The sequence below is a fragment of the Aphanomyces astaci genome (genome assembly GCF_000520075.1).
Source record: "Aphanomyces astaci strain APO3 unplaced genomic scaffold supercont1.39, whole genome shotgun sequence".
Taxonomy (NCBI): Eukaryota; Oomycota; class Saprolegniomycetes; order Saprolegniales; family Verrucalvaceae; genus Aphanomyces; species Aphanomyces astaci.
Genome location: NW_009798302.1, coordinates 18,165 through 35,408, shown reverse-complemented (window position 1 = coordinate 35,408; position 17,244 = coordinate 18,165). Strand labels below are relative to the sequence as shown.

The 17,244-nt window shown below is 55.1% G+C and overlaps 6 protein-coding genes across 7 annotated transcripts; 5 read left to right on the top strand and 1 right to left on the bottom strand.

Annotated features, from left to right (window-relative positions):
• Window positions 1–196: 196 nt before the first annotated feature.
• On the top strand, window positions 197–947 carry H257_12127 (hypothetical protein; the record flags this gene model as incomplete). Its single annotated transcript, XM_009839241.1, has 2 exons — window positions 197–791; window positions 862–947. The coding sequence occupies 2 exons, from the start codon at window positions 197–199 to the stop codon at window positions 945–947; spliced, it is 681 nt and encodes a 226-aa protein (XP_009837543.1).
• Window positions 948–2,041: 1,094 nt separating this feature from the next.
• Window positions 2,042–3,932, top strand: H257_12126 (sodium/hydrogen exchanger 3). The gene has a single exon (XM_009839240.1). It carries the CDS (start codon window positions 2,066–2,068, stop codon window positions 3,836–3,838), a length of 1,773 nt encoding a protein of 590 aa, XP_009837542.1. The 5' UTR covers window positions 2,042–2,065; the 3' UTR covers window positions 3,839–3,932.
• A 741-nt stretch (window positions 3,933–4,673) lies between these two features.
• H257_12125 (TKL protein kinase) lies at window positions 4,674–6,842 on the top strand (the record flags this gene model as incomplete). The annotated part of the gene is made up of 1 exon (XM_009839239.1): window positions 4,674–6,842. The coding sequence occupies one exon, from the start codon at window positions 4,674–4,676 to the stop codon at window positions 6,840–6,842; it is 2,169 nt and encodes a 722-aa protein (XP_009837541.1).
• Window positions 6,843–6,865: 23 nt separating this feature from the next.
• On the top strand, window positions 6,866–7,027 carry H257_12124 (hypothetical protein; the record flags this gene model as incomplete). Its single annotated transcript, XM_009839238.1, has 1 exon — window positions 6,866–7,027. The coding sequence occupies one exon, from the start codon at window positions 6,866–6,868 to the stop codon at window positions 7,025–7,027; it is 162 nt and encodes a 53-aa protein (XP_009837540.1).
• Window positions 7,028–7,292: 265 nt separating this feature from the next.
• Window positions 7,293–12,231, bottom strand: H257_12123. Of its 2 annotated transcripts, XM_009839236.1 has the most exons (18): window positions 12,046–12,231; window positions 11,840–11,993; window positions 11,664–11,785; window positions 10,687–11,612; window positions 10,478–10,627; window positions 10,120–10,399; window positions 9,972–10,048; window positions 9,755–9,913; window positions 9,631–9,685; window positions 9,345–9,566; window positions 9,071–9,264; window positions 8,937–9,019; window positions 8,826–8,881; window positions 8,546–8,754; window positions 8,303–8,487; window positions 7,977–8,250; window positions 7,536–7,883; window positions 7,293–7,435 (listed from the first exon to the last, which is right to left on the bottom strand). In XM_009839236.1, the coding sequence occupies exons 1-18, from the start codon at window positions 12,212–12,214 to the stop codon at window positions 7,343–7,345; spliced, it is 3,756 nt and encodes a 1,251-aa protein (XP_009837538.1). In that variant the 5' UTR covers window positions 12,215–12,231; the 3' UTR covers window positions 7,293–7,342. The 2 variants fall into 2 exon arrangements, with proteins under 2 accessions (XP_009837538.1, XP_009837539.1); XM_009839237.1 differs by lacking the exons at window positions 7,293–7,435; window positions 7,536–7,883; window positions 7,977–8,250; window positions 8,303–8,487; window positions 8,546–8,754 and having other exon boundaries at window positions 8,771–8,881.
• A 163-nt stretch (window positions 12,232–12,394) lies between these two features.
• H257_12122 (hypothetical protein) lies at window positions 12,395–17,234 on the top strand. The gene has a single exon (XM_009839235.1). The coding sequence runs from the start codon at window positions 12,409–12,411 to the stop codon at window positions 17,137–17,139; it is 4,731 nt and encodes a 1,576-aa protein (XP_009837537.1). The 5' UTR covers window positions 12,395–12,408; the 3' UTR covers window positions 17,140–17,234.
• Window positions 17,235–17,244: the final 10 nt, after the last annotated feature.

Genomic DNA, 17,244 nt, shown 5'->3' with positions numbered 1-17,244 from the left:
TAACTTCATGGGAATATTCGATAACCAATCACAAAGTCGCTTGCCTCTAATTGGCTCGATTCAAATCTACAAATGACGCTTTTCAAATCTGTCAGCAAGTCCAGCACGCATTTCCAAATGAGCGCAATGAAGGGAAAACAGACGCGATACACAAATGGCCAGCACAAACAGCTCCTGGCCAGGTTCCGCGCATCAAATGGCACCAGTGAACGCCAGTTCTGCCGTGACAACAAGATCTCCCGTGACACATGGCAAGACTGGCGTTCACGAGAGTCAGCCATCATGGCAAGCAAACGCCACAGCAGGCATGCGACCTTGGGCGGTCAGGGGCGCCGTGAGCTGTTGCCGTTCAAGGACGACCTCTTGGCCTACATGCGAGCCAAACGAAGAGCACCTACGGGTGTTTCACCTCATGCGCTGGGTGAATACGAATCACAAAGAGTGGCTCGTGCAGTACCTGGCGTCCAAGAAGAACGAAGCGGTGGCGTATCAGTCGTTCCGAAGTCTCATGCATCGCTTTGCCGACCGACACCGCTTCCGCCACCGTGTCCCCTGTGCCAGCAAGGTCAACCAAAAGGTCCTGGACGACGTTTGGATGGGAAACCCCTTCCACTTTTGGTCGACGTATAGTCACTACCCTCGCAGCCAAATTCTGGACGTCGACGAGACGGGCGTCTACTTTGACATGCCCCCTGGAATGACGTTGGTCGAAATTGGCAATTCCAGCAAATGCAAGAAGACCACCAAATATTCCGAGCGATTGACAGCGGTGATGATGATTCGAGCGGACGGTATGACATTTCCGTCGCGCATGTTTATGTGTTAAGCTACCTATCCTTTTCATCGTCAAGGGCAAGCCAGGTGGCACAATCGACACGAGCGAGCTGCCGACGTACCCTCCTGGACACGTTTATGCCGTCCAGGAGAGCGCGTGGATGGACGATTAAGGTCTGGGATCGTATTTCGACAGACACGATTGTGAAAGCCTTTGATAAAGCGATCCCATCAGTACTTGAGATTTAATTCATAACAATTTGATGGTCATGTATTATGTGAGATTGTTGCGGATACTCGAATATTTGTTACTTTTGCGACGAGTGTTATCCGGTATTGCGACGCGTGTTATACGCGCATTATCCGGACTCACTGACTTTAGTTTTAGCCAATACATGTCGTCTTCACGGAGTTGCACGAAGTGATTTTCATTGTATTTTGATTGTGCGCCATACCACTGAACATAGTATTTTCAAGTCATGGGAAAAAGTTGCACTGGCCGGGTTTTACCGGCAACCGAGTGTAGCCATGTAAACCTAGAAACCACCGGACGCCTGATATTGCGTTTTTCGGGGTGAAGTTGCATCCACAGTGGGTAGCTATCGCTAACTGTAAACGCTGAAACGCACTTAACCCATAGCTACTAACTGTAAATACAGTAACTATTAATATTAATAGTACTGTACTAGTATAATGATAACGTTTACTATGAGTTGTTTTGGTTTACGACACATTTGACTATCACACATAAAAATAACCAGTGACATGATTCTTTGGCTCACTCAGGGAATTACTGGGTTTTGCCCATATGTCAATTGATTCACCGCGAATTCGGAGAAAAAGCCAAGACGAAAACCAAGAATATTATCCGGGGAAATATCCGGTAACGTTATCATCCGATTTTTCAGATGGTGAAAGCACCTAACTGAAAATGGTCAAGGGTTTATCCAAAACTTGGATGCTTCAGGAATTCCTACAGCATTGTGTCGATTCCGAGGTGGGTAGCCCCAACGATCCTTTCACTCGGCCTAGCGCATCATGCACTGGATCCAAGCTAGCTCGGGTAGGCTCTGTGGCAAGGTGGCGTTCAGTTTCAAGGCAGTGCTTTGCACCCAATAAGGATAACAATTTTACCACATGATCTATCATCAAAAGGAAATTTCGTTCGAATTTCGAATTTTATGATTTACGTTTTGTATGTGGGATTTAAATATTACTAGTATGGTATTGATTGTACAGTCTCGTCAGTGTTTCAATTTGAAATTCTCTCCATTCAACAGACGAGGTTGGGATGGAGGTGCTGCTCCTGTGCATGCTGTTGGTCCTCGTGATCGGGTCCTTCTTCCTCGAAGGCAGCTCACTCACATGGATCTCCCAAAGCGGCATCGCTCTTCTCTTTGGTGTCACTGTCGGCTCGATCATCGTCGTGGCCGAGAGCTACAGCCTCATGGAACATTTCAACTTTGACAACGACGTGTTCTTTCATGTCCTGCTGCCGCCCATCATCTACGAAGCGGGGTTCTCCGTGAAGAAGATTCATTTCTTTTCCAACTTTGGCGCCATCATGTCCACGGCGGTTCTCGGCACGATGATCGCGACGTGCGTGACAGGCGGCGCCATCTACGTCGGCGGTATCTACGGTTGGATCACCCCATTGTCGTGGATTGAATCGTTCCTGTTCGGCGCGCTCATCAGCGCAGTCGACCCCGTCGCGACCTTGGCTTGCTTTGAGAAGCTCAACGCGCCTACGCAACTGTTCAACATCGTGTTTGGCGAAAGCGTACTCAATGACGCAGTGGTAATTGCACTCTACATGACGCTTAACAAATGGGACAGCGCAGCCGAGTTCTCCATGTCGGGGCTGACCTCCGTGGTGGGGCAGACCATGCTCATGCTCGTGGGATCGCTTCTCGTGAGCGTGGTCATCACGTTGTTTGGCGCGTTCCTGATGAATTCGACCTACTTTTCGCGGCTGCACCTGTTCCCTGCGTACGAGATCTCGCTCTGCATCATCTTCAGCCTGCTAGCGTACTTTTCGGGCGAGTCCCTCAAACTCAGCGGCATCGTGTCGCTGTTCTTCTCGGGCATGATGACGTCGCATTACCACTTCCACACACTCAGCCTCCCCGCGCAGCAGACGTTCCGCCACCTTCTGCACACGATGGCATTCGTGTGCGAGTCGCTCGTGTTTGTGTTCATGGGCACATCACTCGTCTTCATCTTCACCAGCAAGACCGACGACGGCATCACGATGGGCAACCTGGACTGGGGCTTCATGGGGTTTACGCTCGCGCTGTTGCTCATCAGTCGATTCCTCAACATCGTGCCGCTCCTGGCGGTATGCAACTACTGGCGCCGCAAGGAAGATCGCATCAGCGCCACGTCCATGCTCGTCATTTGGTTTGCCGGCCTGCGCGGCGCCATCTCGTTTGCCCTGGTCAAGACGTGGTCCCACATTGACAGCTCGGGCGACAGCCACCGCCCCCTCATCGTGTCGACCACCCTCATGATTGTTGTGTTCACGACTCTCATCATCGGCGGGCTCACAGGGCCGCTTCTCGCGTACATTGCGAAGGGGTCGGTGGAAGTCCCCGCGCCGGATAGCCCCAAGGCGGTGTCGGAACCCCGGCTCAGCTTTATCCATTCGTTGGCCCACGGGGACTTGGTGAACCCAGCGGTGCGCCGCCGCCACCCCAAGCCCGAGGACGGGGGCGCCGACGACTGCTGCGTCGCCGCCTCCGCCGCGTCGGATGACAGCGAAGGCGGCGCGTCCATCGCCCCTGCGATGCCCATGGAGGGCGTGGTGACCGTCAGCCTCACGCACAAGTTTGAACAGACGTGGAAAAACGTGGACGAAAACTACCTCAAGCGCTGGTTTGGCGGTCGCAAGCGTGAGCCGGACCACCAGCATCTTGTCCAAGAAGCCAGCCGGTCGGTCCATGAAGAACACTCGCACACGACGGAGCGCTACGACTTGAATGCGGAGGGTTTGCTTAACGTGTCGACCCCGTCGGCCAGCCCCAAGTCGTCGGTATATATGCCCGCGAGCCCCAGTCGTTGGTAACACGAGTTGTCCAATTGGGGGCCCCCTCAATTGGCACTAAGTTAAGCAGCTTCAAGGTGTAACAAGATTTGCATGTTGGATTCATTAACCTGATACGTTCTGACTTGAAGGACGTAAAACCGCAGCACTTTGCACTTTGTCGCAGGCTGTAGAAGTATGCTCTGGTGTGGCACTCTTGTCCTATCCAATCAAAGTGCACTAAGGAGAAATTGCAACCAATCATCGATTGGTATAGTTTGGCCCAGTCAAAATTTGTATTATCTTCCAATTTGTATATTCTCGGTTAGTCCAAATTTTAGCGAAAAATACATACAAGTTGTGCTGACAGGAACACATTCGTGTGTCGACATCCGTCGAGGCTTTCCTTTCGAAAAGATGACTATCGTAACAATTATGTGATGTGACAGCTTTGCAGCAAAGCCAACCTGGATATGTCCGTTTAGTAGTAGGTGAGTTTGCCCCACACACTGGCCACACGAAAGGTCATTTCCGCGACTGGTATTAATACTGTACTGTACTTGACCCTTCTCCTCGTACTGCTTGGCTACGTCGTTTGGCTATGTCGCCCTTTGCTTTTACACATGTCTGGTGTGTAATCTCGAACGCGATGACTAATTTCTCGCCTTGACGTTTCGACATTTCCACGAGGAGATCGCGCGTTCGATAATTCTATTCATTCTGCTATCCCATTGGCCCAGCCAAGTTGAAGTGACGTCAATTCGCGACGGTCCAACTGTTTCAACCATCTGAGCACGTTTTGAAAGCCGAGGCTGTCTGCAAGAATGATGGAAATGGAAATGCTAAGTTGATACTATCACTTTGCAACTTCCCTATCATGGAGTTCAACGGATCCGCGTTGACGGTCACCACTGTCGCTCCTCATGCCATGACGACCTTGTCACCAGCGCAGCTCAAATCCATGGCGGATATGTACTGGCTCAAGCAGTTCCAGATCCTTCAAATTGTGTACACGGTCAGCTACGGGATCATGTTCGGGCTGTCCATGTCATTGCTCGTATACCTCCGCCGCAATCGGTCCACGGCGTACAAGGGCAACGCCAACGCCGGGCGCAAAGTGATCTTGCCGAGCTTCGAGCCGCTTTTTTGGGTCATTGCGGCACTTACGGGCGTGTACTTTTGCTACTTTCTTGCCGCGTCCTCCATCGACTACGTGACCCCAGTCACCATCAGTTGGTTCACAGAGACAGTGTCGCAAGGTCGTCAGTTTACGTTCTTCGTCGTCGCGGCCTTTTTGCTGCAAAAGAGCGTGTCTCGCCCCGCGCTTGTGCGCTCCATGGTCATTGCCGCCGCGATCACTGTCATTCCCATCATCTCCGTGCGCATCCTTGATGTGACAGCGGCATCGACGCAAACGTCCTTCGCGGTCACGAGTCTTCTTCGAGCCTTCGACACGATGTGGTTTGTCTGGATGTTGGTTCGACCTGTGTCGCGGGCCAGTGTCCGTACCCAGCGGGAGTTTGCCTTGTTTGCGCTGGTGTACTATGCCAGCTCGTACGTGTATGCGGTGCTAATATTGATGCACAACTACACGGACAGCGCCATGGTGGTATTTTGCACGGTGATATGGGCGTCGTTTGCTCCCTTCTTCGTGTGGCGGCTCTTACGGGCGGATACAGAACACTGGCGAGGATTCAGCGAGCGTGCGTGTGAGTTTCAGCAACATTTCCGGGAAAACCAAGGCATGCAGGAAATCGTGTCGGCCCAGGGGCTGCATGTGTTGCTCGAGATGCATCGCAAAGACCTCATCGATTTCGCCCACTTGGAGCTCCAGCAAGTGCTAGGTGTGGGGGCGTCTGCCAACGTGTACCGCGGCAAGTTACACTCGTCCACTCAGGTGGCGGTGAAAGTGTACTCTCCGACGGAGATCTCCGAGTCGACGATCTTGGAGTTCTCCCAAGAAGCCGCCCTCTGCACGGCACTAAAACACCCCAACATTGTGCTATTTCACGGCATGTGCATCTGCCCTCCGTCCATTTGTCTAGTGTACGAACTGTGTCGCGGCAGCCTCGAAGATGCGCTGCGTAATTCCCTCAACAACGACCACACCGAACCTCTTTGGCCCAAGCTGTGTTACATGCTGGATGCCGCCAGAGCAGTCGCGTACTTCCACAGCTTTTCCCCGCCCTTTATCCATCGCGACATCAAGCCCGCCAACTTCCTCCTGGACGCATCCAACGTGGTCAAGCTCACCGACTTTGGCGAGTCTCGCAGCATGGCGTTCACGATTGAAGACATTGCCAACGACAATCGGGCGATGACAGTACGGGGCACTGTCGACTACATGGCCCCCGAGATCATCGATGGCAAGCAAGGCCAGGCTTTGTACACGGAGACGGCGGACATCTACAGCCTGGCCATCACCCTGTGGGACATCCTCCACCCCGGGCGAGAAAAGTTCCCCAACAGCAACCAAAACCATCTCAACATCTTTCGCATGGTGCTGAACGGCCAGCGCCCCCCCATCGACCCGGAAATCCCCCAAACGCTACAAGATTTACTCGAAAACTGCTGGAACTCGGACCCGATCTTCCGTCCGTCGGCGAAAATGGTCGTGGCCGTGCTCGAAGACATGCAGGAGGACTTGTGTGGTCAAGTGTCGCATCACTTGAGCGGATTTATCACGTGCTTGGGAACCCAAAAGGGAACTAAGTACACGACGACCCCCCCAGTTTTCACTGGGGAAGTGCTGGCCCGGTGCTTTTTCGAGCACAAGTATGCGTTTGAGAAAGAGGAAGCGATTCGATTCGGCAATGCGCTCATGGATGCCGGGTCTTTGCATCACGCCAAGCACAACAAACCGTTCGAGTCGTCAGCGACCACCACGTACTACTTCGACTCGCAGCAACTCGACTTGAATCGAATCAACCGATGCAGGAAAAGGTGTCGACCTTGGGGGTCGCGGCGGACGAAAGCAGCACGTCGTCCCACGCGGCCACGTCCACGGCCGGCGACGGATCTGGCTTGTGTGAGTGTCGAAAGCTAGGGCAAGGCCACATCAAGCCGAGAATGCCGGTGCGGACAAAGAACCCGTTCCGCCGGCGAAAAGAGGATTGCCTGCTGACTGTGAACTTACTCAACGACCATAGTGGCGACGGGGATGCCTTTGGTGATTTTGGCACTCACTCGACGTCCGGACAGCAGACGACGTTGGTGTTACAAGTGGCGTAGTACAGTAGTAGATGGCATCAGTACATATGTGTTTCATATTGCCGTTTGTACATGGAATGATATTTGCATGATAACAAAATTGGTCAACGCTAGTACCCAAAAGGCAATTCTGGTACTTAAGACTCTAACGACGCGGCAACAATTCATACTGCTTGTCAGCTGTAAAGCCAGCCTTCTGCTGTACTGAATCGCAAGATATGCCTATAAAGGTATCTCCACCATTTTGCAGTTAACAAATGGACAAATGCCCAAAGTAATTTTGGTCGTGAGCATGTTGGTGATTTGGCGATCGGTATTCCAATTGAATATTTGTCATTATAATACATTCCAGTTGTCCAGACACTGCCGCATGTACATTGCATACGCCGCGCTTTCCTTTGTCGCATGCTTCCACGACCGATATCGTTTCTACAACCAACAATCACATCATGTGTCGAGTCATATAAGTTTTGGAGCACTTAATCTATAAATCTCTGGAATGGACAACCACATCAGCAGACCAAACTACCTGGATGGACGTTGCTGCAATATGTTCTTGGGGAGGTCGATGTAGGAAGTAGTGGCGCAGGGTGTGCTCCACCAAACTGGGCGTGGTGATTGGGTCCGTGGGTGGCGAGTACGTGGCGGTACCAGCGGCATTGACGCCCGCCACACGGAACGAGTATGTTGCCTTGGGTTTGAGAAAGTCCAGCGTGAGAGTCGTGTCGAGTCGCTGGATCTTGAGTTCGTTTTCGAACGGCCCGTCGTTCAGGCTGTACTCGATGGCGTACGCTGTCACAGCGCTGCCTCCGTCGTGCGATGGCACGGTCCATGCAAGATCCACCTTGGTTGGATGCACATTCGACACCATGGGAGCCTATCCACCACACGTGACATGGCTGTGATAAGGAAGTATATCTTTGCATATCTATCTTTTGCATATCTATAAATGTATATAAGTACACTGTACCATTGGCAACATGTTTGGAACGGTGGCAGGTTTAGTAGGGACGCCTTGGCTCACGGGGCTGAAGTCGCCTTTTCCGAGCTCGTTTTCGGCGGCCATGGCCACGACGTAGCGCTTGCTGGCTTTGAGGCCGATCAACTCGGCTTTGAACCCGTCGTTTTCCACTGTCGTTAATTCGTCCAACGACCACACGAGCTGCTGACAGAAGCGCTGCGACACGACACCGTACGAGTCGTCTTCGATGAACAGCATCACATGATACCGCTGGATGGGTTTTCTATCACCACATTTGTGTTGGAACGACTAGGGATATGGCGATTGCATCCTACCCGTTGTCACAAGGTGCGACAAAGTTAACAGTCAGCGTGTGCGACGTCGCCGATGCCAGCACGGGCTTGGCGGGGGCGGCGGGGACACTGGGGAGTGTCTTGACGCGGCCCGACCACGGCGAGAACGGCGACTCGAGCACCACCTTGTCGATCACGTTGGACGCTTGTACTCGCACTTGGATCCACTGCACACACGGACGACAAATAGGAACACAGGTCGAGAGATCGGAGAGACAGCCATACCGTGCCCGCGGCCAACTGTGTGACAGTGTGCACGGTCGTGGGCAGACTTCGGGTGAGCACCACGACGCTTTCGACGTCGCGTCCGTCCTGCGCCCACTCCAGCGTGTAGTGCACAATGTCGCTGCCATTGTGCCGCGGTTTCTCCCACGTCATGTCGACAGTGTGCGGTGTGATGTTGGAGATCGTCGGGGCGGCGGGCGCGTCCGGAGCTACGCGTCACCGCCATGGTTGGACAACAACTAGATGATGATGATGGCAGAAGACGACCCCCTTTTCTTACCGCACGACGTGGTCTTGATGTACGACGACGGAACGTTATAGTCGCCAATACCACAACTAGCGTCCAATTGCATCAGTGTCACAATCCAAAGGAGTCCACTGGATTCCGCACCGATTCTCGGCGGCAATTTCAAATTGATAAATCGTGCCTGGGTGCACACAACTGACTTTGAACTTGAGTGTCGCGGGCACGAGCTATAGCATTGAATACATATATATATTGCACGTCGAAAAGGAAGCATCTACCACGGGTATGTCGGCCGCGGCCGACGACAGCAATGTTGTTGAAAGTGAGCTGTGGGTCGCTAGTCTTTCCTTCCGTTGGTCGCTCTGCTTGCGTAGCTTTTCACTGCGCTCGACGCTCTTCTCCGTGCGCTTGGGTCGCTTGGCGTGGGCCGCAATGCGGCGGTCCTCTCTTATTTTGGCTTTTCGGTCGATTTCTATGGCCATTTATGATTGTGTTGGGCAAATACCAGGTATTTTTGCCCCAGAGCGTGATCTACTATAAGCTGCGATGTACCCGCTTGGATGGCGTCGTGGGCGGCGCGGGTGTCGGCTTGAATCTCGTCGACGGACACGCGAATCTCCACGGTGGGCTCCATGTCTAGCGGATCTTCGGGGATGCATCGAATGTGGTAATGCGAAATCGCCGCGCCGTTCGCCGTTGGAACCAACCACTCCAACATGACGCTGCGAGTGTCCACGTCCGACAAAATGCATGGTTTCTTCACCTTGGACGGACCTACCACCGTCGCGCCAATGAAAACAACCAACGACGCAGCGCCTGAGATGCAACGAGGACGTACGATAAGCCACGGTTTCAACGGGGGTCGTGGGGACGCTAAACGCGCTGGACCCAATCTATAGTAGTCCCATGGTGGCAACCCCGTGACATGTATAAACGAGCAGGAGGCATATCGATGAACGTACCCGATTCACAGCAGCCACACAAAACGAATAGACACATCCTGGGTCGAGACGATCGATGCAGTACTGCAAGTCATCGGCCGACACATCCATGGCCATCCCAAACGGCCCATTGGCTTTGGCGACTTTGATCTGGTACTTTTCAATGCGGGCTCCATTGCCCTGTGTTTTGCACACGGGGGGGATCGTGATGCGCACGACTTAGGAGGTATGACTGTACCAACGGTTCGAGCCACGCAATGTCAATCGCATGGCAGTCGACGTTCGTCACCACAGGCTGCTTTGGAATGTCGGGTTCTACCAGTCATATCAAGTCGTCAACAGGATGATCTTTCGACGAAGATGATCGTTAGGCGGAGGCTACGGACCTGTGGGGATGACCTGCCACTTGATCACTTGGGCGTCGTGGCCGGCCGAGTAGACGCACGTCCCCGACGGTGTGAACGCCACCGACAAGACCGAATCAAAGTGCCCTCTCAACGTGTACACACACTCAAACGTGGATGGGTTCCAAATCTTGACAAAGCTGTCGCTGCTTCCTGTGGCCAAGTAAGTAGACGGGGCCGAGGACATTGCACATGTCAAGATATCGCGGTCGTGGGCATGGCGGATGGTGTGCATGTGACGTCCGTCCTCGGCATGCCAAAACTACATGTGCTTGCTTAGCTGGCTTTCCCACCGTAGTTGGCCATAACACGGAGATGGCGAACGCACATTGGTTGTTACCTTGATACACTTATCCGAGGCAACTGTCACCACTATGTCGTTGGTTCCCGTGGAGGCTACCTCGCCATGGGCTGACGACTGGGGCGGTGGTGGAACAACTGGGGTTCCCATCGTGCACCAGTTGATGGTGTGGGTGTGCTGGACAAACATCTACATAAACTGACGATTTCTTGGTGTTTCGTGGAGATATGCACATAAGAACCACGTACCCCGTGTGTAGTTCTGCATTCAAACACGACCACGGGCATGACGTCGAGGGGGATGTCGTTGGCTTCGAAGGACACGCGGTCATGGCACAGGGGATGCTTTGTGGACGACGTCGGGTCCAACAAGCTCAGAATGTCGATCGATTCCAGCTGCGTGAGCGCCGCGGGGTCGTCGGCGGCTTCTCGAAGGCCGATGGTTCCGTCGTCCGAAGAGGTGAATTCGTATAGTGGGGGCAGAAGGAGGTCGGGTTGGTTTTGGGTGTGGCGATTGTGGCTCCAGTCGTCGTTCATACAAAACTGCGGCAAGTGGTGCTCGCCTGTGAGGGTTTGCAGCGTTATGTCGGGGGAGAAGAGACTGTCCAGCGCTCGATTGTACTTTTGCCTGGCACTCCAGTCCAGCAAGCGAGAGGGTTGCAGTGGCGGCGTCACATGGTGGTAGCTTTGGTCGTGTAATGTTGCCGCTGGCTCGTCTAATGATGTTGGATTCGCGGGGGTGGTCAATGCAGAACCGATGATTTCGCCAGCGCTAGCCGACGGAGGACGTTGTTGGTGTACTGGTTGCTGGCTCAAAACCGGTGGTGTGGTCGTGCTGTTGGTTCCACCGGCGGCGTGGGCGGCAAGCCAAGCGGATACGGCCCACCGCTTGGTCAAGTAATCCAACGCGCCACATGTGAACAGGCACTGTCCGTCCGGTGAAAAGCCACACCACGATACGCCTCCGTGGTGGGCATGGAGGACCCCGAGCAGCGCCATGGTGTCGGCCTGCCAGAATATGCATGTTGTGTCCATGGATGCAGTGACCAAGATGCTTCCGTCCGGCGTGAAGCAGCTGCATGTGATCACGTCGTCATGGCCAAACCTGGTGCCGCGGTGCTTAACAGTCAATGTTTGTGCCTGATCGTTCCATCGACACGTGGACGGCTCCGATCCTGCCAACGCACTGTATGTCATATCGACACATGATCGATGTATTGTTGTACCTGCGCAGATGGCCACGCGCGATCCTGTGACGGCGCCACGTGTAAGGCACTGGTTGGCAGTCACGGCACTGCGCCCAACGGATGTGACGGGGTCGGCTTGATCCATAGCCCATACGAACATGCTACATGAAGATGCAGGGAAGAGGCACTGAGAAGAATAGGTAGATTGCACGTACCTGTCCATGCCAATGGTAGCGACATGCACCCCATCGCTGAATGGATACACGCCGTACACTGGCTTCGTGTGTGCTACGAACGAGCGATTCACCATACCGGGTGTCACCTTGTACATTCTCGATGCAGTGTACACTCCGTCTGCAAAGAAGAACCCTACACATGTTGGTGCGGACAATACTCTCGACGACGTATCGTAGATACGTACCGTCTTCGCGCAGGTTGTCTTCGGCGGCCAGCTTGGCCACGCGTGCCACCATCTCGTTGATCTTGGCATGCTCGTCCGAGTCCAGGAGGACATTGCTCACCCTGAATTTCTCAAGCAGACGCTTCTCGACTTTGTCATGGTGGCGCTGGTGCGGCGTCGGAGCCAGCATTGTTTACTGTTATTGCGAAACGGCAGAAAGTTTGAAATAGTGTTGTTCGGATTTAGTCTGGACTTAAATTAGTGTATATTGACACCATTTTGAAATCAAAAACGAAGAAACGAGTTACACTTAAATAGTGAATAAAATAAATAGAGTGGCCAAGTCGCTCGGTATTTAGTGTGATTATTCGATCGCCAACTGCGATGACCACATCGGATGGCGAGGCGGCAACGGTGATGACTCCCCGATGGAGCGTCTTCAAGGTGCTACAAGTGCTGTATGAAAACATCGCCCTTGAAGGACGCAACGGGATCTCCGTGCGGAGTCTCTTCGAGAAGTATGAGCCCAGTGGCGACGTGCTCATGCAGGCAGCGATTTGGGCAATCCTGCGCCGCGGGTGTTCGCCGACGAATCCAGTGCAGGTAGCACACAACGTACAGATCAATGTGAAGGACGAGACCGACGATCTACTACCTTCGTCCTTTACGGTGATGTCCAAGAAGCGCAAGGCGGCCCCCACAAAACCAGGGGCCAAGGCGAAGAAGGCGAAAACTCCACGAAAGAAGATGTCATCGTCTGACTCGGACTCGGACCACAACGTCGACATCAAATCCCAAGTGTCTCGTCCATCCTCTGTCCCATTGTCTTCGTCGAAGTCTGCCGCCGCCGCCTCGACTACCCTGCCACAGCACGACCTTATTCCCGTCCACGACGCAGCATCCATGTCGTTTGACATGGCGATGGCTGACGCGACGCTCGTCCTCGTGGCCAACTACGATATCCGACTGCAAGCCCTCGGGTATGCCAAAGTTGGCGTCGACATCAACGTACATCTGCTGGACGTGCTCGAGATGATCGGGCGCGCGCGATGCATTGGCATCACCGTGAGCCACATAAGTCGTGTGCTTTTCGACGACGACATCAAGCGCATGCATTACTTTTTAGACGAACTCGTAAATATGAACCTCGTGGAGAAGCGCATCTTGACATTGCCGCCGCGCCGATTCAACATCATCCACTTGAAGCGATTTGCGGCACAGTTTGATCCGCACACGATGGGGTTTGCGGGCTTCCACTACGCACACGAACCCCACACCAAGACCATTCTCGTGAACAAACTTGTGCGGTCCATGCAGCTCCGACACGAAGAGACCGCCGTGTTTGCCGACGTGGCCAAGCGCTTCGACTTGCACAAGCGGCAGCAAGAATCTCTCCGGAACCACATCTGCATGGAGTCGTCCAAGCATCCACAGACGTTTCCCCTGCACATGTTTATGGCCACGTGTCGCGGCGGCGAGAGGTCCACGGGCCGGAAGCTATGGTGTGTCCGTGTCGCCGACCCCGCCGCGACCTCCCGGCCGGCGCTGATCAAGGGCGGCACAGAGTTTGTGTTTCCGCTGCAAACGACGATGGGGGCGGCCGAGTACTTGTATCGACTGGTGGAGGCGGCGAGCCCTGAAGGGATTTCGATTCCCGAGATCAAAGACATTTGCGGCAACCCTGACAACAAGTGGGTGTACAAAAAGATGCAGCACATGCTCATCCACCACAAGATCGCGTCGCAAAAGATCATGGGTGACCGCGGGGTCATTCACAACTTTAGCGTCGCGCCCACGGTTCAGCCAGGCGCCGCGCCGTTCGTGTCCAACGGCGTGGGGGTTGGGAGGTACTCGTCGCTGAGGCAGTCAATCAAAAACTCTGGCCATTCGCTCGTGGGCGACGTGTTTCTTGAGCGGCAGGCGTTCCTGGTGGACCAAATCAAGGCGCTGTCGATCGTGTCGGTGGGGCTCCTTCGCCGGACGCTGTGTGCCCACGAGAACCGGCGCGGCACCCACGGCATCGACGGCCGCACCATCATGCGGCTCCTGCAGCCGTTGATCGACGCCAAGTCAGTCGAGTACGTCGATGTGAACGTGCCGTGGAAGAAGACGGCCGGGCACACACGCGTGCGGTGCGCGGCGCTGCCGTTTGTCATGCAAGAAGAGTCCCAGGCCACGTTGCGGCGGTTCCTGGACCAGTACTCGCCGCTCGACGACATGGACTCGACGACCAAATGGACGGACGCGACGTTTTCGATAGTCCGCGAAGATCACCTGCGCATGCACTCGGCCGCGGACAAGAAGGGAGGGGGCAAAGGAGGCAGTATGGGCAAAATCGTGTCGTATTCGCACAATTTGACGGAATTCCACAGTATCCGGCAGAAACTGCGAGATCAGCACCGGCAATGCCGACGGATCGGGCAGGCGTACGGCATGATCTGCCGCGTCCGGCTGCTGCACGTGGCCATCTGTCGGGCACTTGTGCGCCTCAAGCTGTGGCCGCCGCCGTCCACCACCCAAAGCGGCGGTGGCACAGACGACGATGAGCCTGCGCCCGTCGAGTTTTCGTTTCAAGACGTGATGGCGCATACCTCGGTCAAGGACTATTGCCAGATCTTTGGCACCCCCGAGCCTCTGTCTGAAGCCGACGAGACCCTGGTCAAGCAAATGATCTATGCGGCCAACACCATGCCCGCCCCAGAGCAGTGGCAAAAACTCGGTGACGTGGGCAAGATGCTCCAGCGCAACCAGCAGAACCGCGCGATGCGGCTCGTGGAGATTATGATGGACTTCAAACTCGTGACCCAGCTGCCGTCGGCGCCGCTGCAGCACGAAAGCGTGTACAGTAGCAACGTGGACGAGATGGTGTCGCGGGTCGTCGATCAGACGGTGCACGGGGGCGTGCTCAAGCTCAACCTGCACGTGTACGTGGCGGTGGTGGACGAGCGCGCGTCGACGCCGCTGCGGATCCGCGGGGAGCTCAAACCTATGGGGTTTAGCCCGCTGCCGACGATTCCGCTGCACCACTCGTTCCAGAGCGTGGCCGACGTGGAGGCGTTCTGGCGACTCTTGGAGATCTTTTACCTCGAGCGCGCACGGTGGGAGTGCGTGGCGGACCCGCCGATGCCAGACCTGCCGCCCATGCATGTCAAGCCGTACCTGGTGCCGTCTGTGAACGCGACGTTGGCGCTACTGTGGACCGACAGCGGGTCGCTGCAGCGGCAGCGCGTCGGCATCCTCAAGACCCGCGCCAAGCCCAAAAAGCGCGCGTTTTCAACCCACTTGATCAACCCAAACCCAAAGTGGAAGGTGGAAGGGCGTGGCCAGCAGATCAAGATGCGGCGCCAGCTGCCGCTCCGGATCAAGCCGCCCCGACGGAAAGCGGAAAAGATCGACTTGACGCCCGACCAGGAGCAAGCCGCCCTCGAGTCGTACTTGGACAAGATCGTTCAACATTGGACAATCAAGGACATGCCGACGGAGCTGCGCTTCTTCCCCGAAGAAGACTCTGTGTTTGTCAACAGTCGGGTGAAGCGGGGCCGGATCAACTGGAACGCCATCGGGCTCGAAGTCGCATGGCCGTTGCAGCTGGTCGGGCGGACGCGGCCGTACGTTGGCCTCGAAGTGAAGCGGCGACTGGTCAAGTCGTTTCTGCCGCGCCCGAGTGTGAAGAAGCACCTTGTGGAGCTGGAAATGGCCCAAGTCGCCGCCAAGAACCCCACGGGGCGGTTTCTAGAGGAAGCGGTGATCCACTCGGATGCCCGCGCATACGGATGCCTCGTCAAAGCGGTGCAGATGATGCTCCAGCCGGACGCCGACTACGACGCGGCCGTCGCGGACGATCTCCTTGGAGCGTTTTCGACGCTCGAGATGCAACTCGTGTGGCGGTACTTGTACTTGCCGGGCAAGATCAACAAGAGCAAGCCGGCCGACACGGGCCACCGCCGCGGCTTTTCGTTTTCGCTGGCCATGTTTGACTTTTTGAGGTTGAATGCTACCCAATGGCCCCTCACCATGTGCCTGGACGCCGCGGAACATCTCGGCGGCATGTCGACGTTGCGTGAAGACGGCATGGAGATGCAGATGCCGTCGAACGCGAGCTCGGGCTTTATGGCGACGCTCTTGGCGGCGCATGTCCGCGGCACGGCGGACCTTGCGATGGCGTTTGAGCGCACAAAGGACGAAGTGTACAACGGCATGACCAAGGGATACGATGGGCGAAGGTACAAGTGCGCCGGGTTTATCGGGCACATGCATCGGTTCACGGACGGATTGACGTACGACGAGTTCAACATGCATTGGGTGCTGTCCACCAAGCCCACCATGACCAAGGTCGGCGAAGAAGCAGAGTGCCTGGAAGCGTTTACATGTCGAAAACGCACACGGCGGGATGTCGAGTGGACATGTCCCCACGACAACCAACCGACCGCATGCACGTCCGTCAAGCGGTGCCGCACCAAGGTCGACCATGCGCTCGTGAAAGCTATCGGCGCCACCCACGACAAAGGACTCAGCGTCACGGAGCTCATGGCGGCGCTGTTTCCGCACACGAGTACCCCGCGACGACGGCGACAGCAACTCCAAGAACAACTCGATCAATTGGTCGCTGACGATCGCGTGTGCGATGTCCATGCGTTCGACTGCGTCCGGTATGTGGCCACGGAGCATGCCAAGCCCTGGTTTGTCTACCCGTTCACCAAGAACGCGGCGACCAACGCCATCGAGTTCCAACGAGGCGCACCTGTCATGGCGCGTCCGTGGCTCAAGATGGACGGCGAAGTGAACGACCAGTTTCTCGTAGTCGTCAAGCGTGAACTTACCATGCTCGTGGTGGGGCGGCCCGGGATCGGGGAGCAGCGCATGTGCGAGTACTTCAAGGGCCTGCTCGGGTTGCAGGACGTGAGAAACCTGTGCTTTCAGTTGATCGACGAGCGGGTATTGTACTGCCGCGCCATCGAGCGGCGGAAGCAGTGCGGCTTGTTTGGCGGATCGAATGCATCTGAAGCACCAGTGGTGGGAGAGTACTCCATGGACCGACACGAGATGGAGATGCACTACTTTCCGGCGGTTGACTGCTTCGGCGAGCTGGGCAATGCGGTGCAGGAGATGTTGTAGAATAACGCGTTGTGATTGGCCAAAAACATTTAGTTTGTTGATATGGAGTTTGGATCAAAGACGTTCGGGATTGGATATAATATGAACGAATCAGAGTGCGCTTGG

Coding starts and splice junctions, on each gene's coding strand:
- H257_12126 (XM_009839240.1), top strand. CDS start 2,066: ATGGAGGTGCTGCTCCTGTGCATGCTGTTGGTCCTCGTGATCGGGTCC.
- H257_12123 (XM_009839236.1), bottom strand. CDS start 12,214: ATGCTGGCTCCGACGCCGCACCAGCGCCACCATGACAAAGTCGAGAAG. Junction 11,994..12,045: donor AGACAACCTGCGCGAAGACG/GTACGTATCTAC, acceptor CAACATGTGTAG/GGTTCTTCTTTGCAGACGGA. Junction 7,884..7,976: donor TTCCAAACATGTTGCCAATG/GTACAGTGTACT, acceptor TGTGGTGGATAG/GCTCCCATGGTGTCGAATGT.
- H257_12122 (XM_009839235.1), top strand. CDS start 12,409: ATGACCACATCGGATGGCGAGGCGGCAACGGTGATGACTCCCCGATGG.